This window comes from Crocodylus siamensis, chromosome 1, assembly GCF_052110815.1.
Source record: "Crocodylus siamensis isolate JL-2025a chromosome 1, ASM5211081v1, whole genome shotgun sequence".
Classification (NCBI taxonomy): domain Eukaryota; kingdom Metazoa; phylum Chordata; order Crocodylia; family Crocodylidae; genus Crocodylus; species Crocodylus siamensis.
Window position 1 is genome coordinate 95730042 of NC_143395.1, and position 23622 is coordinate 95753663.

Here is a 23622-nt window from a genome sequence, read left to right on the forward strand (position 1 = left end):
TAGGGCGTAGACTCCACAGGGCTGAGGGTGCCATTCTGGTGCTCCTACTAAGTTGGCGCCCAGGGCTGGTGCCCCAGTCACTCACACTAAGTTATGCTACCATGCTATCTAAAGGCATTGCATGTCTTAGTATGTGAGTGAACTTTCCTTCCCAAATCAGAGCTTAGTCGGGTAACATACACTGGTGCTCTTGTGCCATAAACATGTGTTTAAGGGGTCCCTACTCTTTTAGAGATCTTGTGCTTTGTCTTTAAATAGGTTCCTGAATTAGAGAAAGTATTTTTTGGTTAACAGGATATTAGGATGGGAGGCATTATTTTATTTATGAGCATTAGGTAACTATTACTTCATTATACTACCACATAAAGATTCCTCAGGGTATTGCTTTTTTCATCTTCCTATAGTTCAGGACTCACAGACCTACAAACCTGATAAGCCTCATCTAAATGCAATGTGATAAATTCTTACAGATGGGTCACTTACAGACATGATCATACATCATGTAACATCATTTGGCACAACCTCCATAGTTCTGCCAACAGTAGCCAGCAGAACTGTCAGCTCCTCTCAGCTACATTGTCAAACTTACCAGCTCTTCTTTGCACAGTAAGTGTAGCTAGGGGGGCAGACATGGGGCTGGGGAGAAAGGGTTAATGTGGAGGGAATGCCTGGTTGGAACAGAGCTGTGTGGGAGGGCTGGTAGGAAGGGAGGAAGGAGCTGATGTACTTGAGCACTGGAAGTTCATCAGGACAAAACTCCTTCCCTTTCCCTGGTCTGCCAGCTCTGCCTCATGTCTCTCTTGTGCTCTCCCCATAAAATCTACCACATCCCTATTTACCCCTATGCTCCCCAACATGACTGATTGCCCTCTATGCCTACCCTACATCCTTCCACAAGTTACCACACAGCTCGGCAACCGTATGGCTCTTACGGCTCTCATTCCTCAACATGTTTACCCCCATAGCTCTTCTCCTTCCACACAGCCCTTCAGTGTTGTTGTACTCATTGTTGGCAGTCCCTCAATTTGAGGATGATCACTACCTGGTGAATTGAGGGGATGCAACATTCAGCAGTTGAACAGCATTTTGAGATCTGAGTGAAAATCACTGTATCAAAACTAAGTATTACTATGCCGAGCTGAGCCAAAGCTCAGCCTTGGGAGAAAGAAGGAACAAAATAAAGACACTACTTTCAAAAACAATACGACTTTAATGATCTTGTTCCCTTATATATGCAAGGTAACATTCAAACATGCTCTAGTAGGCTACCCATTTGCTTCTGAAGATGTCAGCTTCTGAAAAAAGAACAGATTAGTATGAGCTTTGTTTCTTCCTTTTTTGAGAAATTTGGCACCCAACTGCAATTACATATTTACATACTACAGTTCTTCACATTCAAAACAGTACTCTTCACACATAATACAAAAGCAGCAATCATATCTACAGTTAAATGTACATACACACATACTCTTAGAGTTAGGCTCAGAAGTTATACACAAGTGTTCATAAATTGAAATTTTACAATTCAGATTCCTTCTACACATTCAGCTAAGCATTATATGACAAACTTATTTCATTGGATCTTTTGATAGCTGAATATGTTATCCATAATCAGGTTAATATAACACATGCACTGTTTCAGCACAAATTTTCCTGAAAATTCAGATGTATGAAAAAAGTATAAACATGATGACAATGTTAATTTTATGTACAATAGCTTGTTAATATATATTATTATAAGTGACACTAGAATCAGTGGACTTGATTTTGATATCACGTGAAATGATTCATTATTTAAACAGTGATAAGTGAGAATAAGGACCAGAGTCCAGACGTGATATGTAAGAAGTTAATATAATATTGCATTCATACAGTACAAAAATAAAAATATTAAATAATATTTTCCATTTTCCAAGTTAGTGGCACTACTAACTTAAACGTGGTACTCTTCACAGTCCTAGACGAGGTCTACACCACAAAATTTTGCTGGCATAAGTTTTGTTGTTCACCAGTGTGCAAAATAATCATACCTGCTGACAGAGCTATGCCAGTAAAACTCCGGGTTTTTGAAACCAAGACAAAAGAAGCACTTAACCTGTATCGTAAGAGGGGTTATGTAGTTATACTGTCAGAAAACTCTTTGGGCACATCCAGACGAGCACACATGTGCAGTCTGCAGCACTTCAAAGCTGTTTGAGGTGCCACAAACTGCATGCAGTGCAATGCAATCTTTAGTAGGAGCATCACTGGGAGATCCTGCTGGCAAAAGAAGTGGTGCAGTGGACACAGCAGTAGCATGAGACACAAGAAAAAGAGCCTGGCCATCCAGAACCAAGTTCTGGCTGTTGGCCAGGCACTGTGTGCTGCTGCTGTCCTGAGAGGCCCGCACAACCCCAGCTTCCCCTACCCAACCTGGGACAATTTGGCATGCACTGAAGTGCAGGTGCAGGGGCGTGCCCTGGGACACAAAGCAGTGGCACAAATATGTGCTGCTGCTATTTGTGCCATGGCAAACACATGTCCCTGAATGTGCATGCTCATCTGGATGCACCCTTTCTGACAGAGTACACTGCATATCTACCAGGGGGCTCTACTAGTGGACCTAGGCAGCAGAGGCTCTTCTCACACAGACAAACCTTTAATTAATATTAGTTAACATCTGTGCTACTGCTGGGTGTCAGAGATGCTGTTTTGTTGTTTTCAAAATCAGCCTTTTATACTACTACAAAAGGTAAGATTGCCCTCTTTTTGCATAGATGTTATCCATCATTATTTATTTAAGAAAATTCTTTATTGCTAAGTGCATGCTAATAACAAATTTGAATACCGATTTCTACCATCTTTGAACAAGACAACAGCTCTGGACAAGCAATCTGGGGCAGCTTCCCTTAATTCAAGGGTGTAAAACACATGATTTGTAAGCTGGATGCAGCACAGTAAAGTGGAGAGTTTGGAGGCATGGCTAGGAGGGGACATGGCCTGTTGCAGGACCTGGGGCCTCAGCGTCCCAGTGGATATGGGCATCAGTGGCAAGAGGTGAGTGAGAGCCATCCAACACATCCCTTAGTTACCCTGCAGCCACCTGGGACACCATGGCTTCTACCACTGCCACTGCAGTGGCCACTGACACTGCGGTGGATGTAGTAGGTGCTGCTGTTGCTGCAATGGCTGTTGTTGCCACTGCCATGCTGGCTATGGCCACTGTCTCTTCCTCATTCTCCAGGCTGGATCTGGTCCGTAAGGAGTCCTGTGGTCCAAATCCAACCAAGGGCCCAAAATGAGTTTAATACCTCTGTCTTAATAGAGTCTTTCTTTGTCACACACTGGAACTATAACTATGCTACTGGAGGGGAGGGGGTAGAGGGAATTGTTATCACTGAAAAAGATTACTGTAGTTACATAGCTGTCCTTAATATTTAAATTGGTTTGTCTTCTTGACTATTCATTTCCATGATAAGTATAGGGAAATTTAAGGCCATTGTTCAAGACACTAATGAGACCACATCTGGAATACTGTTTGGAATTCTGGGCATCCACGTTCAAGAATGATTCAGTCTAATCTATACAGATGCAGAGAAGGGCCAGCAGGGAATAAGAGACTGCCTTATTAGAGGAAACTAAAAGAGTTTGCTGTGGTTAGCCTGACAAAATTGTGTCCGAGAGGAAATATGATTACTCTCGATAAAGAGTTTAGGGGAAAGAAGAAGAGGTATTTAAGCCAAAGGGCAGTGTTGGCTCAGGTGAAAATCAGACTGAAAATCAGAAGGGTTCTAATCACAAGAGTAGTGATAAGTTGGGATGAAAAAAACAGTCACTATTTTACCATGGAGTACAGTGGCATATGTTTTTGGAGGGCTGATATGATGTGGTGGCCAGCTATGACAGGGGACTAAACTCCATGCCCCCAAGTCCCTTCCAGTCCCATATTATTTGAGCACTTTCACTCTCCTATTTCTGTAAAATAAAGGGCATGCTTTCCTTTTGCATGTTAGGGAAGCATCTCCTAAATTAGTGATGTCCAGCTGCAGTTTTTTCCTGCATACCAGAACACTACACCTTATGGAGGCTGGAGAGGGTCCTTAGGGAGATTAGAAAGACAGGAGACCAAGAGCCTGGCTCACTAAAAGGGTTCTTTCCCTATCTGGCCAGTGTTCCATAGTCAAATGCTAGACAACCTCTTCCTGGGTGTTATCCCAGCTACATTTTTTGGAGATAATTTCCCTCTTATTAATCTCTGCCCAGGCATCTGAAAATGGCAGCTGCCATTCACAGAGATTTTTTCTGATTTACAACAAGAGTTTGTGATTGGAAACTGTGAGACTGGACAATTGGTCTCCAAAGAAATCTGACTAACAGTAAGGCTGCCTGCACTCTTGGAAGAATAGCTGTAAATCATTTTGAGAAAAGCAGATTTGGTGTTTGCTTCTTGCTTATACAGTATGATATAACATTTTGGAAGGAATGTGCAGCAGAGAATTCCATAGTTTGATATTAAAATGACAATGATCTCAACAGCAGGCAGGTATTTGCCAAACGTAGTTGTGTAGACGGGGATAAATATAATCCATGCTATGAAATAAATGAGCATGCCAAAGGTTATGAATTTAGCTTCATTGTAATTCTCTGGTAGTTTCCTACCTTTAAAAGCAAATATGAAGCAAATAAAAGCCAGAGTTGCTATATAACCTAACATGATTCCTAAAGCCACAATAGACCCCTCATTACATTCCAGTATAATAACTTCTCGAATGGAAAAATTTTGTTCAACAAAAGGGCTTCTAAATATTACCCAGAAAGTGCAAATAATAACTTGAATTCCAGTGCAGGTCACTGCTATGGGAATAGGCTTATAGAGAGACTTCAGGAAATTCTGAATCTTGGGATCAAAGCTGAAGGCCAGTAAAATTTTAAGTGACTTCATTAAAATGCAAGAGATGCAGAGGACAAAACTTATGCCAAAGAGAGCTTGCCTTGTTTTACATTTGAATTCCCTTGGTTCACCAATGAAAAAGCCAGTGCTAAAAAAAATGAAGAAGTGGCAGAGGAGTATAACATAGCAGATCACTAAACCACCTGACGCCTTTACTACTGGGGTGTCCAGGTATCTAGTAAATATTGCAGTAATTATAACAATCAAAACAACCCCAAGTCCAGAGAGGATTAGTAGCAAAACAGCAAACCAGTCATTCCAGCTGAGGTACTGTACTGTCTTTTTGTGGCATCTAGTACTGTTCACAGGGGACCAATGAGTTTTGTTGTTGCATAGATAGCAGTGATCCATATCTAAAAAGGGAAAAATGGAAATCACTTTAAAAGACCCACATTGTCTAAACAGATTATTGGAGACAGAACATTTTTTCAGAGCTCTCAAGCAGGAGAAATGTAAGACAGAATTCTATTTTGCTTTATGCAAGTAAATGACAATTTTTCAGGAACAGGAATTGCATATTTGGCAGGTAAACTTAGTTTGGGATTCTGATACCTATGCAATGTGGACATATAAGCATCTACACAACTACAGAGCATGAATAGTGGGCTATGCATGAGACAGGTAAATATTATAGAATCATAGATAATTAGGTTTGGAAGGGACCTCAGGAGATCATCTAGTCCAACCCCCTCTTCAAAGCAGGGTCATACCCAACTAGATAATCCTAGCCAAAGCTTTGTCTAGCTGAATTTTGAAAACCTCCAACCTTCCACCACCTCTCTGGGTAACCTGTACCCTCCTATTGAGAAAATCCTTCCTAATACCTAGCCTAAACTTCCTTTGCTGCAACTTACGATGGTTGCTTCTTGTCCTGTCATCTGCTACCACTGAAACAATCTAGCTCCTTCCTCTTTCAAACTCTATTTCAGCTATGTATATCTTTAAGGGTAAGTCCCAGAAGAAATAAAGGAAAGGGGGGCAAAGAAGACTACTCTTATGTTGCAGCCCCATTAGCTGAGTGGTTAGGGCCCTTGCCCAGGTTCTAGGTCTACTCCTCACCCAGAAGGTATTTGAATCTGTAGTTCACTGACTTCTCAGCATAGTACTCTAACCACCAGGCTACAGGTCAAGCATTACTCAGTACTGTCTCCAGCATGTAGGGAGGAGGGAGGACCTGGGCAACTATAGGCCTGTCAGTCTTACCTCAATACTAGGGAAACTCTTTGAGAAGATCATCATGAATGTGTACTATTCATTTGGTAAAGCAGCTAGAGACCAGTGCAGTTAGGAAATTTATGCTTCAGTGGGAGCAAGAATCTAGGGGACAACCCATGATCTTCCAGAACACCCTCCATCTTACTGTAGCTCATACCCTTCCTCCTGAACCCACATATCAACCTTGATCAGCTGGGGCATTTAGCTGCTTTATCTTTGGAACATACAATTGCTTTTTGAAAATCATGTAAACATATACAAATATATTTTGCTCATTACAAAATTATTTTCCAGTTACCAAAGCACATAGCTGTATATACTTAAAACAACTGTATGGATCTCTTTATTTGACTCACAGTTCTTTACCTGTCTGATTGCTGTAATGGTTCTCTGGGCAATACACACACTCATAGCAGCATGTATGTGGACTTGCTGTAACCTTCTTCATTTGCCCTGGCCTGCATTCCTGGGAACATTTTGACTGAAATTTCTGCAATGTTGTGGAGAAAACAAACAAAAAAAGCAGCCCAAGCACAATTAATTCATGAGAACACTTTCAATTTACAATAAACAACACTCAGCTCATTCTACATTTGGATCAAGTTTTTGAACTTAAAAGACGTTTCAAAGATCCTGGAAAGAACTCTATAACATTCCAGTGTGGGATTCCATGTTAATTGGATTTCAGTGCTTTACCAGTAAAACAGTGGGCAGATTTTGAAAAGTCCCATTGATTTTTATGCAGATTCCTAGGCAAGTAGCTCACATCAGTAGAAGTTAGGTGCCTTAATACTGACTTTGGGTGTATCCCCACATGCAGGGGTTTGCTTTTGCAGTGGCAAAAATCAGCAGCAGAAAGCTGCACACACCCCTGTACGTGTACTTTGGTGCAGGGTAAAGTGCCTTGCTTTGGAGAAACTGCCATTTCCCTACTCCTTCCAGGTCCCAACATGCTGGAGGAGCCAGGGTGGAATTAGAAGAGGGGAAACCCTTTGGCCAGCACTGCATCTACTAGTCCACACTCCTGTGGTATGTGCTGCACTGCTTTTTTTTGCAGCATTTTGGTTTTTTGCTCCTGGGATTTCCTGATAGTAAATTTTGCCCCCGTGCTGCAAATTTGCAGTGCAGGGCACATTTTAATGTGCTAGGCATGTGGTTTGTGGTGCCAGAAAAAGGTCTGTGGTGCCACAAACAACATGTGCCTGCACGTCTGGATCTGGCCTCTGTCTGCTTAAAAATGGACTTAGGTTTCTAACACTTCCATGCTTTCAATGGAATTTTAGAAGGAATTCAGGCATCTACATCCATATTGCAATTATGAAAATTCTTGTTCAACCAATTCCTGTTTCTAGAGGCATTTAAAGTACATAGGCATATTTATGACTTAGAAGTTGCCCAAGTACCTGAAGTTGCACCTAGAACTTTCACCATCCAAGGGTTTGATTTGGCAGGCATCCCCAGACCACAGCATACAACTACAGGGCTGGGCTCCACACAAAATGTAGGGGCACTGTTCTATTTAATATATTATTCCAGTGGTGATACAACACAGTAGACTCAAATTCAATTCTCTTAACAGCTTGAGACATTCAAATCCAAATCTCCCACCTCCCCAAAGGAATGCCCTTAGTACCAGGCTGTAGGACAGGAGGAATGTTCCTCAGCCATCTTGTTAAAGTTATGTAGAAACCAACTTGTTAGCCACAAAGAGAGAACAGGACAGATGATGCAAAAGGACACCACTCTCTGTAACTTGGTATTTAGGGCACTTAGCTGAAAAAGGGCAAAGTTTGTCTCTGTTCCGAGGACTGCATCTGTATTTTATTGAATGACAGTTTAACAAGGAATACAGACATATTCTGAGGATGATGTTAAATCTGGATCTCCCACTTCCTTCGTGAATGTTTAACCTTAAACTACTTCCGAAAAGTACAGCTGCTTTTCTCTGGCCATGTTTTAAAATAAAAGAATAAAAGAAAAGGCAGAGTTGCTGGCCTTCAGGGATGCAGACTCTGCTTCCCAGGTGGTAGAAACCCCTGCATCGAGCCTTGCATGAAAGTCTAACCCGCTGAATGGAGAACTGCATACATTTTAGGTGCCTAAATCCGTATTGGATTCAGGATTTTGCTGATTTTAAACATTTGATCCTTAACCTCATGCAGGCTTCTGTCTTTCCCTTCCTTTATCATAGGCTAGGTACATACATTCCAATAATCCTGGAGAATTCTCCCAGTTTTGTTCTCCTGGTAGAAAAATTTACCCAGAGCAGTGTGTACAGATATTTGGGTATTGAGACCCTAGAGCAGCAGTTTTCAAACTTTTTGAGCTGAGTCCCCCTTTGAGTTACACTTCTGTTTACATTCCTGCTGGCTCCCTTTCCCCCACCCCCCAAAGCAGTGCAGTCAGGCACAGGGCACCTCTCATCCTAGCAGCCACTGGGGCTCAGCTTGGCTCCGTGGGGTGGGCTCCATCTGCTGCCACTCCAGCGCTTCCTGCAATGGCCCCACTGGAGCTCTAGGCTGTGCACCTGCCACATCGGGCTCCCAGAGGTGTAGCAGCCTGCTGGAGGAGCCTGACTGGGGCTTACAGACCCCACATTCCCTCATGTGGCTGCAGTGACACCACTTTCTTGCAAACTTCTTGCCCGTGTCCCCTTGCACTGTGCCTAGCCCCACCATGTTCCTTCACCCCCACCAGGGGAGTGTGCCCCACAGTTTGAAAACTGCTGCCCTAGAGAGTGGAGATGCCACAGTGCTGCCACTGTGTAGACAGGGGGGACCCTCTGCAAACATCTTAGAATGCTTTGCAGGTTCCCTTAGTCTGTCTGGCAACAGATGTTGCAAGTGCATAGGCCAGTCCTGATTGCCTGACCCAGACTACCCATGGTCAGCCTGTGTTTCCCTGAAGCACAATGTGGGGATTGTAAAGGGGCATGTTCTGCTCTTTGCTGGAGAAGCAGAGTCTATCTAGCAAGAGACACACTGTCTTTGTAGGCGGGGGGGAAGAGGGATTCTGGAGGATTATATTCTCTTCTGAGAGAAGCCAAAGCATGTACAGACATTCACTCTCCTGGGAGTGATTTAACCCAGGTTGTTCCTAGGTTATTTTCCTCCTGGAGCAGCCATTTTTACTTTGGGAGAAAAAGCATGAACAAGTATACACTTGTGGTTTCTCCTGGAAGAGCAGCAACTCTCCCAAGAGAAATTGCATGCCTTATCAGTAATAACAATTTGGTAGGACAGAATAGGTGTTCAATCACAGTTGCACAATCAAGTTATAACCTCTGTGTGATGGCACTGAAAGAAATGAGAATGGACAGATGGAAATGGTTGAAACTGCTATACAGTGCTACTATGGCAGTAGGATAATACAGAAAATGAAATGTAATCTAACTCACTTGTTTTTAGCTGTGCTGACCCTGCAGGGTCAACTTGATTATGTAACAGAACCAACTTGATTATATAAGACCCCTAATACTGAAAAAAAAAAATGTGCCATAAAAATGATGTTCCTATATAGTGACTTGTTCTATTAGAAGATACGGATTATGCATAAGAACTTTAAAGTATGACAGACATAATGGGTAAACTGATAGGGAAACATCTTTTGGAGGAATTTGAAATATATTTCAGTTGAAAACTGTGAGTTTACTCTCACATTCAAATCCTACTTAGCGTATATGAGGGTGGCAGAATTTTAATAAAAGTAATGGGATAGTTGAGGCCTGAGAGTTAGGAGGAATCTTTGTTAGTAATAGTAAGCCCATGAACGATTAATCGTTAATACACACTAGAAGTGCAAGATACTGCCAGAGGAAGATATGCAACTCTACACACCACTGTTTGACAAACTAAGAGCATGTGTGCCAAATACCTTTAAATTCACAAATTCATTTTTTTTCTCTTCATCTGGGAAGATAAAATAATCTTTCTGCAGGTCATATTCAGCCATATTGGTGATCTCCATCTGCCCATTGATTTCCTTCCAGAGGAGCACATCATACCCAGTATTCATGTCTCCTTTGACATCAAAATGAACTTCTTTTTCACTGTCAGTTATTTTGACTTTCTTCAGTTTTTCAAGAAGCTATAGCAGTAAAAATAAGAAACATGGCACACGTCAATACCATTTCAACTTGGAACAACTGATCTTTTTATATGGCCACATGTAGATAAAAACACTACTTTTTTTTAGGTGTATAGGGATTTTAAAGTCAGAAGGGACCATTACAATTTTCTAGTTTGGCCTCTTCCCATAAACTGATGTGATATAGGAGATGAGACTAGATAGCAAAAGCAGCCTCTATGGCCTTAAGATATATTGATTTATGGTCCTAAAAATGTAGTTTTACATGCTGAAAAGGGATAAAGAGGCCTTCAGAATGATTCTTTTTGTAGGAAATCTGCCCTGATGCCAGCTGCTGTTGTGTGGCTACATTCAACCTAGAGATGGGCTAAGTTTGGATGCAAATTGGATCCAGACCTAATCTTACCCAAAGCTCTGATCATGTTCAAGTCTGTATGAAGCTTTAGCTTTTGAAACTATTCTTCTTCCTAGGATGAGTCACCTAATGCCTAGAGCTGGGAAGGATATTTGAAGTTAATATTCTTGTCAGTCATTAAAATATTTGTGCTTTTCCACGTTCTGTATGAACAAAATCAAGGAACTAGTCTTTTGAAAAACACATTGATTAGGTCAATTTATTTTGTCATGTGCACAAATATAATGGTAACTCCCGGTCTAATGTGTAGTTTAGGGGAAATACTTCTAAATTTCACTGGTGTACATGAAAGGAGCATTGGGGCCTAAGTTACAAAGAACTTGAGTCCTAACACTTCAAAAGTAGAAAGTAGACTATCCATTTGCGTACCTCAGTTTTCTAGATGCTTAGGTTTAGAGACACTTGGTCTTTTCCTACAGGGGCTGAGCCTTAAATAATTCAAAATTCAACAACACTGAATATTAGACTCTGGCTGCCTCAGGCCGGATACCCCAAATAAGAAATGCCTTTTGAATAGCGGGCTCCTTCTGATTTGAGTATTATATAGCAAACAGCACCTTCTGCATCTGTTATCTGGTCCTGTGGTTTAAACATTAGAAGACTTAGTGGGTAACATTTCACACAGAATATTTGTTAAATTGAAAAAAGTTTTTCTTGGACAAGGTTCTTTGCTTCTAAATTTGTGAAACTACCAGAATTGCAAGTCTGTCCAGCTGCCAGAGCTTCAAATCCATGTTTCTATGGTAAATTGCCTATGTCAAGGGTGCCAAAAATACAGCCTCTGGGCTGGATCCAGCCTGCAGAGCCATTTCATCTGGGCTGTGAGGCTCCTGGAGAAGCCAAGAATTCAGAGGCAGGGTGAGTAGGGATGATGCGTGTAGCCAATTCCTGGGTACAGAGCCCTGTTGGAAATGCATGTAGCTTGGAAACACATGTAGGGGGCAGTAATGGCTACCTTAGCCCCTGTGCTACTGCCACTTGCCTCACCACCACTAGTAGGTCCAGATCTGGCCTGTAAGGAGCCCAGTAGCCTATATCTGGCCTGGAGGGCCAGTTAAGATTGACACCACAGCCCTATGTGATTCTTTTTAATTCATATTATGGAAGCTGAATTGCCCAACAGCAGCTGACAATGTTGTATTTTGTATGCTAGAAGAAGTATCAGAACAGAAGTTCTATATTAAGACAATTGGTTTTATAGTATAACACTGGTCTGATTCTCTCAGGATAAAATTTTAACCCTTTCTCATCACAGAAATTCAGGCTATAAACTGGTATTGTCTAATGAAGTGGATTAGTTGTGGCAGGATGCATTCACTTCAATGAGCAAAATACACTTCGCCTATTGTTGTGCGCCAGACAGGGGCCTGATCCTGTGGGACAATGAAGAACACGTTCCCTGCTTACAGAGACACACCTCAGAGATTCCCCAGTGTGCCTCTGGAAGAGGGGGAAGCCAGGGTTTCCTGCTTGCAGAGATGTGCCCCTGGCAATCTCTAGAGCAGGTCTCTGTAAGCAGGGAACCCCAAATTTTCCCACTTAGAGACACAGCTCAGATATTCCCCAGAGTGCATCTCTAAGTGAGGAAACCCAGCTTAGATATGTGCTTTGGAGATTCCCTGGGGCACATCTCTAAACTTTGAAACCCAGTTTCTCCACCTACAGAGATGTGCCCCAAGGAATCTTTGCGGTGTGTCACTGTAAGCAGAGAAAGCTGGGATTCCCTGCTTACAAAGAGATTTCCCAGGGTGTGTCTCTGTAAGAGGGGAAAGCTGAGCAGAGTCTCTAGGGGACTGAAGGGCCCAATCCTGTATGGAAACTCTCAGGGTACAGAGGATCTGGGGCTTCAAGCCACAGAGGTGCCTGCCTGGGGCACCTGGAAAGTGCAAGCATCTCTGGGCTGCCCAAGCTTGTGCATAAAGCAAGCAAACATCTGCTGCAATAAAGCAGCAGAAACTATTACCACCTGTGTTGCTGCCACAAACTACGGGCATTTGTGGCACGACAGCGGGCACGGCCATCTGTTTGCTTGGCATTTGTTCTGCCATAAAAAATGTTCTGGCAGCACAAAGGCAAAGTCTGTTTCCGCCCTCAAATTAAAGGTTTGTTAAGGCACCCATCATTCATTCATCATTGTCCCAGAGGGCAGGACCTGTCAGTAATATTACAGTCACTGATTCCATGCTTCTTAATTTAGACAGAAATTTTACCTACTTTACCTGGCATGCGTAAAAACTTTAGGTGTGAAAGGTTAAATTAATGTCAACAGAATGAGGTCTGGATGGATGGTTCAGTTCAAGTCTACTGAAAAGCCTCATCTCTTTGGAGTCCTGGTTTGGAAGCCATGGTTTTGCAATAGACTATTATATCATTATAGCATAATGCCATCCACAAATGCCATGGCTATGAAACTGAGCCATGAGAACAAACATCATTTATTTTATTAATGAAGTCATCCACACCTTATTTTCCTCCATTTTACAAGAGTGTCTAAACGGGGTTCTAATTTGTACATTTACATTCCAGTTGGACATAGTCTACTCCTATAGTCATGGTATAAGATGGAACAGGAGATTATAACCACTGTGCAGAATTTCTATTCCATGTCCCTGGGCACATCATGTGACCTTTCTGTACTTCAGGTGTGTGACAGGGGTGCCACTTTCGGAGCCTCTCTGGACACGCGGCTCCGCCCCCCTGTAATGGGCCGATCGCCTGCCTACTCTTGTCTGCCACGCCTTGATCTTATTTATAAACGATGGATAATTGGAATTAGGGGGAAGCTGCCCATTTGTGTGTGCCCCGATGACGGGGGCGCTGTCTGCGGCTCCTTTTCCTCCCCTGCACTGCAGCCCAAGCCTCGCCAATGGTGCTGGTGTAATCTATCCTGGGCCATGTTATTATGCCATGGCCCATTGTCTGCCTTTGGGGCCTCTTGCCACCCCTTCTGCCTCTCGGGGCTCCTCACTGCCCCCCTGAACTCTGGGGCTCCTTACTGGTGCCCCTTTCTGGCGCCTCTGGGCTGGTCAAACACCTGGCAGCGCCCCCCCCCCCCGCTGGGCCCTGTCTTGTGCTTCCCACGCTCCTTGCCCTCTCTGGGGCCTCTTGCCCCCTCTGGACCTATGCCGCTCCTCTCGCGCTTGTGCCACACGCTTTCTGGGCCTGCACCGCGCTTCCTGCACTTCTCACCCCCTCTGAGGCCCATGTCGCGCTTCTTGCGTTTGTGCCATGCTTCCTGCACTTCCTCGCCCTCTCAGGGCCTATGCTGCGCTTCTCACCCTCTCAGGCCTATGCCATGCCTCTCACGCTCCCTTGCCCTCTCGGGGCCTATGCCACGCTTCCCGCACTGCGCCGCGCCTCTTGCGCTCGGGCCTCAGGTGGCCCGTAGCCGTGCCTGGCCCCCTGACCCTTCCTCTGGGTCATGCGCCCTACTGGGCAACCACCCTTGAGGGCTGGGATCCCAACCACACACACCAAGTGCTTCTCCAGCACTCTCCCGCCGTGCCCACTGTGGCACCAAATGCCGTGCCACCCTGACACCACTTGCTGTGCCCCTAATGGGCACCAGGAACCCCCAAGTACTGGGGGGCCCCCGTGAGGCCTCCTCACACCCCTACAGCCTTACCCGGTCCTCCGGTATAACCATAACTAAACCATGAGCCAAACGGCTATAACACAAACACAAGAAGCCTCCTGGCTTGTAACCCAAAGTCCGCACTCACTCAGCTCTTCGCCAGACCCCATCTCATCATGTGGCCAGTCAGAGTAGCCAGGCTGTAACCCCGGACTCTGTCTGATCAGCTCTCCCACCAAGCTCCTGCTCCTGCAGCTGCCAGGAGGGAACTGCCTCTGGCCTTAGCCTTCTCTGTTTATAAAGGCCAGGCCCTGCCCCCTGGTGGTCAGCTGACCCACTCTGTTACCATGGTAACTCTCACCTGCTGCCCTGCTGAGTGGCAGCTGAGCCCATTCGCTACCATTCAGTAGCAGGCACCCTAGTGCCCTGCTACAAGGTGTATCATTGGTTTCAAAAGGGGACACAGTAAGAGAGTTTTACAATACATTTTTAGTTGAAGCGTAGCAGGGCAGCCGCAATGTACAGGGCAGTGCCAGCTGCCATGGTGCCAATGGCAGCAGTGCAGTCTGCCACGGCAGTGGCTATTTTTGTGTCCAACTACAAAGGCAATGCCTGGGGCAGCTCCCCTGGTTATCTCTCCCCCTCTTCCCCAGTTCATTACTGGTTATAAGAACTTCAGATCGAAGTGTCTAATTTATTATTATTAGTTATAATAATTATTGCAAGGATTGAAACTTCCCTGATGTTCTCATTCCTCAGTACATGGTTCTGTGGCCAGGATTCAGTTTCTGTCTAAATTTTATCTATATATTCTTTGGTATAGTTAAGTATAAATTCTTGTGGGATACACTTTCAAACCAGTTCAAAGGGTTAAGTCACATCTCTTTCTCCACATGATCTGGGTCTTTAGCTATTCCACTAGGTTTTGAGTTAAACTGAGACATAATGAGAGTTCAAATTCACTGGAGTTTATAATATCTACTTTTCCCATGTCTGAATTTGGCCATTTATGTAGGAGATTGATATTTGTTGTTTTCTTTACATCCTATCTTGGTTTGACCTGTTCTGCTCTGGAAGAAGCAATCACATCAGGTCAGGGGGCACCAGTGTTTGTTTGCCTTTTGAATGAACTTTGTTTAACTCTCTAAGTAAAAGTGTGTAAAAGTGAATAGTCCTGACAAGGTATTTGGGTAAAAAGGTCAGGTCAGATTTATTGGTCTGATTTCTCCTTCTGTTTCCTTATCAAAACAATCCTGAAAACAGATAAATTTTAGGCAATGTACTTCACCTATCCTTAAGACATAGTGTCTGGTTTTCCCATTGCTCACTCTGTTTGCCTAGAATCTATATTTTGAGGATGGTTTTGCAGAGGAAACAGCAGGAGAAATCAGAATTAACACACACAAAATAAATCATTTTAACTTTCAATCAAAAGGTCCCTGATTGACACTCTGATCCCCTTCTCTGACCTGATCTGCTACTTTATCTGCTTCCTGCACTCCCTGCCCAATCTGCTATTCTGCTCCCTGCCTGATCTGCTGTTCTGCTTTCTGCTCTATATGCTGCTGTGCTGCCTGCCCTCTCCCTATCTGCCATATGACACACAAAGAGGCTGTCTGTGCCACTTGTGGCAAGTGTACCACCAGTTAGCCACACTTGAGTTAGATAATTCTTTGTATCCAGGATGATGGATCTATAGGCAATGAAAAAGAAGGGACTTAACAGGAAGTAGACTAGATTACTCAGTGAGAGAAGACACAAGTGTTTGGCTGGTCAACTCAGGTAAGAAGCAAGGAAGAAATACAAGGGAATGAAGAATACATATAGAAGAAACAGCAAAGAAAAATTTACCCGTACCTCCCAGGGAGCAAAAGCAAAGGGATTTTTGCAGTTCCTGTCCTGGCACTGCTCTCGAATGGCATATGCAATAGTTTGGACTGCCAGCATAGTACTGTGGATAAATCCAGGCTCAATGTTGGCAATCAGAAAATCATCTTTCAAGGTTTGATTGTTTTCTCCAGCCTTGTACATTAAACTCTCCTGGGTGCAATTTGAAATGCAATTATTCAATTCTTGGTCCTTTACATGGGCACAGGCGGACAAAAGTAGCATGTATTCATTTAGAAACTTGTTATTTTCCATGGGCTTTGCATGCAGAGTTTTCAAGAAGTAATGGAACGTAGATATGTTTCCACTTTTGAACGCAAATCCCACCACTGTTCCGAGGCGCTTGATGTAGGGAATCATGCTAACCTTGACAGCAGCTGACCAGTTATCACTTGCAATCCAGACTTTATTTATGTTCCTCTCAATGGCTTTTTGAAATAGTCTCATCACATGGAATTGTCTCATAAAAACAACAATTACATTTACCCTGGTTTCCTTGATAATCTTCTCAAATGCTTGATTGACTTTGGCATTAATGGTGCTATCAGAGAGAAAGGCTGGTAACATCTCTTTATAAGCAATACAGACATTGTTCGCCATGGCCTGTATCCCAAAGCTCTCCAGAGCAAAGCGTCCATAATCATCATCAGTGGCTATGATTCCAATCCAATTCCACCCAGACATGTGGATCAATCGGGCCATTGCTCTTGTCTGATAGAAATCACTGGGCACAGTACGTAGAAAGGAAGGAAATCGGATTTTATCACTGAGGATTTCAGCAGAGGATGCCTGACTCACCTAGAAAGAGACAGAGTAGTTACAGAAATTCTGAGTAGATGCTAAGAGATCCAAAGCCAGTACAACTGCTTTCTTTTAATGTGCTTAGGGTTGCCCCAATAGGAGTTCCAAATGTGAACTTGATACAGATAAAGATAGAAGTAGCTCTAAGCCATCTTTCTGCCTCTGACCATATAGGCGCTTGTCACAGGCTACTCTTGGAGACTTTTTGAGTAGCCCAGAGTCAACGAAAACATTGTATTGCAGCTCTGCCACTTCATGGGCCCGCTGTGTCTTCTCCCTACCCCTTACTGCTCCCAAGTATGCCAGATGCCTAGATTCAAATTGAGCTCTCTTTCAGGCAGGTAATACTTAGGGGCATTTTTACATGTACTCTGGGAGTGGGCACCTTAAATTAAAGGGCCAAAGCGTCTTGTCTATTGGCGTTCTTGCACTTCAAAATGGTGGCGGGGTGCTTTATTTAAAACTTGTCAAATAAGCTTTAGTTAAAGTGCCCCCACTGCCATTTTGAAGTGCAGGGATGCTGATACACAAGACGCAAAGGCTGGCTGGAGTGTGCTAATTACCATGCTCCAGCAGACTCAATTAGTCAATTCTGCTCCGAGGTGCTGTAATCACAGCACATTGGCGCAGCCTCCTGGAATATGTACGGGCAACTAGGTGCCTAACTTTGGCTGCATAAGTGGCATTTGGGGGCATTTACCTGGCTTTTAGAACCTGCTTCCTCTTCTTTTCTCTCTGATGTCCTGTACCTCACCTTACCTTTCTAAGCATGCTCAGAAGAGGTCCACACCAGTATAGCAGATGTTTTTATTCCACCAGGGAAAGCCTGTTACCCTGTGCAACCCCTCAAATGTTAAGCACATGTTTAGTGACTGTGTGACAGAAAGGAAGAGCAGCAACTCACTTACCTTTTAGTCTACCTAAAAGTGGGGACACTTGCCCAGGCAGTGGGAGATGAGAGTGCTTGGCTCTCCTCATGCAGAGCATCTCCCACTCCCCAGCAACGTGTTCTAGCCACCAGGCCAGGCCAGGGCTAAGAATAGTCTTCATTTCTGCTTGCTAAAGCTGACAAGAAAGAATGGTTTGTAGAGACAGTATCTCCTACCTCCTACCAGAAGTGAAGTGTGCTGAAAGGGAAGTAACTCCTGGGTCTTATGGTTCATTGATAACAAGATCACCGAAGTGATGGAGCAATCCAATCAGAGACCCACCCCCCAGGTTGATTTTCAAACTGGGGCTCTCATTTCTTATGGGGGGGGGCCTCAGCCTCTGAACCTCCCCTTAATTCACACACTGCCTGTGACAGTGCAAGATTTTGTTCACTATAAGATAGCTTTTGAATAAGATCAGATGGAGTGTTCAGTTTAATATTTGCTACATCTGTTGGGCGTGGAGCATAACCATTACTTACTACTGTGGTTGGCTGGACTCCACGTTACTACTATGTCTTTATCTCTTTACTGTGACCCTACTTTCTAGCCAAAATGCTGTATGCTCTACTTTCAGCAGCAGGTGCAGCACGCTAAAGTGTGAAGGAATTTCCCTTAACATGGTCAATACTAGATCCTGGCCTTAACTCCATCCTTTTAGTCTGACGGAGCACAAGTACCAAAGGCAGGTACTTATATGCATGCCAAAATTTCAGCATCTAAGTAGTCTCACCTGTTCCACTCCCTGTATGTGGGGTGTGCTGAGGATGGAGAAGGATGTTTAGGGAAGACATGCAGTGAAGCTGGGGAGCCATATATTCCAGCAGTCTTTGACTCCACCCTGTGCACAATTTGGCCAGACCCTGAATCTCTTCAAACTAGAACTTTATCTTTCTTGCAGCAGAGGACAAGACAGTAGCAAAATCACCTCAGGCCAAGCTTGATATCTCTGGAAACAACAGACTTCAGATCACTTTCCCTTTGCTCACTAGTTCCATGGTTTTCAACAATCATCATGCCTCACTGTCCTGCAGCTTTCTATCCTATAATACATATGATATTGTCAGGTTAGCATCTTCCCCATTGATTCCTGAAGACCCTAGGAAGCCTTTGAGCCAAATCCAACTCTGGCATGCACATGTGCAACTCCCATTTACTTTGGTTGGAGCTCTTCCTATTTATACCAATGCTAATTTGATCCTGCATTCAAAATAATAATATTCCTTCTACCTGTGGGATTAGTTGCAAATTCAGTAGCCTTGAAACTGACATTGTTACTTCAGAGTAGCTGGCTCCAATGACGGCTTTAACACGTGGTATATAGTCAGAATAGTTGCACTTGAATTCAACCTCATTCTTGGATGTGTTGAATTTAGACAGGAACCTCACAGCTGCTCCCATGGCTTTTGTAACTTCTGCACAAGTGTCATAGATTTCATAGCCCAGTGTAATTCCAGACAATAGTGTTGAATTGTTGATCATTTCAATAGCATGTATCATTGCCAGGGTCTGAAGAAACACCTGAATTTCAAAACTGCCACAAAAAACACAATTTTAAAATTAATATCTTCAGGAAAGGGGGGGAGAACTGTTTGGAGTTGCGACAGTTTATTAAATTTACACCAATGTTAAAACCTTCAATTTTGTATTATAATTCTGAAGCCAAACCAGTTAACTCCTAAAAGTTTCAACTGATTTTTCTATTCAGAATTTGGGTTTTTTCAAGCCCCAAACTCACAGTGATATTGGATGGTTTGCCTCAGGTTTAAGACGAAAGGACACATTTCCATGAATGTGTCTATGTCCATTTTATTTCTAACTGCTATTTCATTCCAAATAATACATGGTAGCAGAGCAGAATACTTTAGGCAAATAACAACTAATCAAAATGAAACCAATAACTGAAATACAAAGGCTGCTCACCCTCAAGCTCCAACACTATTTGATTAAATCTGCACATAAGGCCAAGTGAACAAAAAGAGAGTCATCCCTCAAATGCACCTGGCCCATAATATCTTCTAGTAAACTTGTCTTTGCCATACTCTATGCATTATCTACCCTATTCCACCGAGTGGTGCTTTGGACTCATCTCTTTATAAGAAGTAGTTTATTGAGAGATGCAATTTACTGAGAAGTGTTTGAGTCTTCTAGTCTGGAAACTACATGACTGATATTAGCAAAATCATTCTGGTATTTCATCTGCAGTGTTTGCAAAATTACTCACCCAACACAATTCTGAAACACCGGTCTTATGGAGTATTCATTTGGATGTAGCATTTTCCTATGAACTGCAAATAAAGCTCCAATAACAATGTCCCCAGGAGAACTGGCACCCACAAAGTCGTCAGCATTCTGGCAAGAGTGGGACATATCAAAGCTAATCACAAAGCAGAGGATCAACAAACCAACTAATGCCATGTTTCTGTTTCCCTTCCTCACTAGTTGCCTTCAGCCAGTTAAGCTAGCTGCAGTACCATCAGCTCTTGTGCCTATTTCACCTGTAAACAGCAGCAAAGAAAAAAAGTCTGAATTGAAAGCTAGTCACACTTCACTTGATGCTTGCTTTTAATTCAAATGGCTTGTGTTATTTCAACAGTGCCACTAAAGTGATGCTACCATAAACAGGAGAGAGAGAGAAAGAGAGAGAGAGAGAGAGAGAGAGAGAGAGAGAGAGGAACCCTGAAACAGATTAGTCTGTAGGCTGGGTTCTGGGTACAAAAGCTCTGTACTCTTAGATAATTGTATATGAAACAGATGCCAAATATTTTAGTATAAATTTGGGATTGTGCCTCTGTAAGCACAGCTTCCTGCCCAGGTTAATGTAAGTATAAGAAGCCTTGTAAAATCCCAGTAAAAACAACATGAAGTTCTCTGAGGATCTAATTCAAATACAATGGAGAGAATCCTATTGAATTCGGTGCAATTTTGATCAGGCCTGGAAAGCAGTTGTCGACAGACTGAATTTGCTCACAGTTGTTCTCTTTTAACATCATGGTGTAAAATAGGGGTTTTCAACCTTTTTTAATAAGCGTACCCCCGGCAGCCGGATGTGGAGTGGGGAGAGAAGGGGTGGTGTGTGGCCAGATGCAGAGCAGGGTAGGGGGTGGTAGCGGCCGCACATGGAGCAGTGACAGTGTGGAGTGGTTGGTGGTGCTGGCAGCTGCCATGTGTGAGCTCCGCTGCTGCCCGCCCCCCCCCCAGCATCTGGCCAGCTGGAGGGTGCCTGTGTGCCCTGCAGAGGGGCACTGCTGCCCTCCCCCCCCTTCCCCTGTTTCTGGGAGGCAGTGGCGCAGGGTAATAGGTGGCAGTGCTCTGTCCCCACCCACCCACACATATCCCTTGGGCCTTCCCAAATACCCCCAAGGGTACTTGTACCCCTGGCTGACAAACCCTGGTATAAAACACAAGTTTGGATGTGTTAGTTTCCCTGGGTCTTATCCAAAATCCACCTTGCACTGAGTTTAATGGGCTTTGGATCATGTCCTCAGTTAAGAGCCAGAACTTGCCCCCTACACTTTAAGTCTTGGCAATGAAGGCAATAAAACCATGGACACATATCCCGTTTTATTAAAAGAATTGGGAGTCTCTTCCTTTCTCCTTTTCATTCCACCAAAAAAAAATCTCTCCACATGTGAGGATCCCCCTGCTTAGTGAAAGACACAGTATAGCCATTTTCTGCATTAGCACCTCATACTAAATCTACAGAAATTTTTTCCATAGAATTGTGTCTCCTTAGACACAATGCTTTCACATAGATACTGCGTTCTTGCAAATGCTGCCAAGATTTCCTCCGATTACAAAAAACATAGATTACAGGATCCATTTTGGATGGCATTTTCTAGGCCTTCCAGGGAGTTTTCATTCAAAGAGGTTATGTAGATGACAATCTGAACTAGCAGCCTGAATTTTATTTATTGGATACAGCAGTTACATTGTGAGTAGTGGTAGTTCCCATGAAAGTTATGCTGCTACTGGCTCAGTCTATGATTAAGCAGCAGTCTTCACTCTGCAGTAAATGCCACAAATCAATTTGTGTATGCCGTGAAGAGTTATGTTAACTTTTTTTTTTCCAAGGAGGACATATACATGATGATGGATTCATTAGATCAAGAAAGGTTGTTTCTCGACTGTACCCAGCCTCTGGTAGACCTGCCCTTTCAAAATGAGATGTGAAAAGGAGTAGGTAGTCTATTATTCAGATTTCAGTTGTGCTCCTCATGCACTTAGGTGCTGTCTGAACAGAAGAGATGAAAGAAAGCAAGCAAGCGAGTGAGCGAGTGAATGTTCAGAAAGCTCTGATTACTGTTTTTTTAAAGGATAAAACCCTTTAGCTAAAATCTTTGTGGTATTTTTTTTTTCTGTCTTCATTCTCTTTCCTTGTTTTCTCCCTCCCTTTTCTTCTTTCCTTCTCCTTTTCATTTTTATCATTGAAAGGGGAAAATGGGGAAGAAAGGGAGGGGAAAAATGATTATCAGTTTTCATAAACCTCACAATGGCCAATCAAACAGCATTTTCAAAAAAGGACATTTTTAATTTTAATACTCTCAAACATTTTGTCTGGTTGCAATGATTATTATGTTTATGCTCTGTGTGTTCCAGAATAAAAGAGAGCACTTGAGCACTACTGGTATATTCTGACTGTTTATCAAACTAAGGATTTTAATCTCTTTGGCAATAATTCAAATGATGCTACCAAAATGGTACTACATTAGCTTTAGAATCCACAGATTTTCTTGGCATATGACAAATTCATTTTTTATATTAGCTGCTTCTGCCTAAACTGACAAAAAGCCAAACTTATAAAGAGAATGGCTTTAGACAGCACTGAGAAAATATTATTGTTGTATAATCAACCACATTTTCTTTAATGAGAAAAAGAACTAAGCAGGATGCACTTTATACATTTTATTTGAACCCAGACACTTACCTTCAGTGTAATCACTAGCTTCTTGATATTATAATGTTCACTCACAATACTGAGGGCTAGTTTTTAAATGTCAGGTTTCACTAAGGCCAGTTTTCTCTCCTGTGTTTTGCTACACAATAAAATGGCCTGTTTCCTATCTCCAACCTTCCTTCTTTCCATCCTAAATATAACATTTAACCAGAGCTGACTGCATCTTCTCTTGTGCACCTTATTACAGACTCTGATGGGTAGAGCTGACATAATTTTTACCACTTTTACACTGGTGCAACTTCAGTTATTGCACGGATACCGATCTTGGTTTATACCAGTGTAAATGAGATCAAATTTGGTCCTGACCTAGGAACTGTGTTGGCTTTGTGTTGCATAGGTATTATTGCATAACTATTGCAATCTTTAATCATGTTTATTCATAAATAATGATATTATGATTCACCGTCATTTGCTTACGATAAAGCAGTGCCATTTGCTGTTTATACAGCTTGAGATATAAACATCACGGGTGAAAATATCTCTGTATCTGGTAGTTTCCAGCAATGCAGCTGTCTTTTCTTGGAAGGTGCAGGATGTTGTGAATGGAAACACTGTACTGATAAACCCCAGCTCAATTTCAATTCAAAATTCAAGTTGCATTCTTTCTTTATGCTTTATCTCATCTTCTGCCAGCCTTGGGACATTTCTTTCTCTCCAGAAGGTTAGCTCTAAAGTTTCTGTCCAGCCCATGTGGAAGTTGGTCTCCTCTACTTCTGGGTGTAGCCTCTCTGGTATTCCATGGTTGTGGGAAGTCCGGTTGGTGGGATGAAAGGCAACATAGATCTAATCATAAAGGCCTCGTCTGCACTGCCTCCCTGCTGTGTGCAG

The 23622-nt window shown here is 43.1% G+C and overlaps 1 protein-coding gene across 1 annotated transcript; it reads right to left on the reverse strand.

Moving 5' to 3' along the window:
* Positions 1–4159: 4159 nt before the first annotated feature.
* GPRC6A (G protein-coupled receptor class C group 6 member A) lies at positions 4160–20255 on the reverse strand. Its single transcript, XM_090031438.1, has 6 exons — positions 20062–20255; positions 19068–19371; positions 16078–16905; positions 10019–10231; positions 6512–6635; positions 4160–5283 (listed from the first exon to the last, which is right to left on the reverse strand). The coding sequence occupies exons 1-6, from the start codon at positions 20253–20255 to the stop codon at positions 4160–4162; spliced, it is 2787 nt and encodes a 928-aa protein (XP_089887564.1).
* Between the last annotated feature and the right edge of the window lie 3367 nt (positions 20256–23622).

Bases quoted from the DNA above. Each gene is read 5' to 3' on its own strand.
- GPRC6A (XM_090031438.1), bottom strand. From the start codon at position 20,255: ATGGCATTAGTTGGTTTGTTGATCCTCTGCTTTGTGATTAGCTTTGAT. The intron at 16,906-19,067 runs GTAGAAGGAATA...GTCTCTTTCTAG, and splicing joins ATTTGCAACTAATCCCACAG to GTGAGTCAGGCATCCTCTGC. The intron at 10,232-16,077 runs GTACGGGTAAAT...TTACTGCTATAG, and splicing joins TTGCTTTTGCTCCCTGGGAG to CTTCTTGAAAAACTGAAGAA.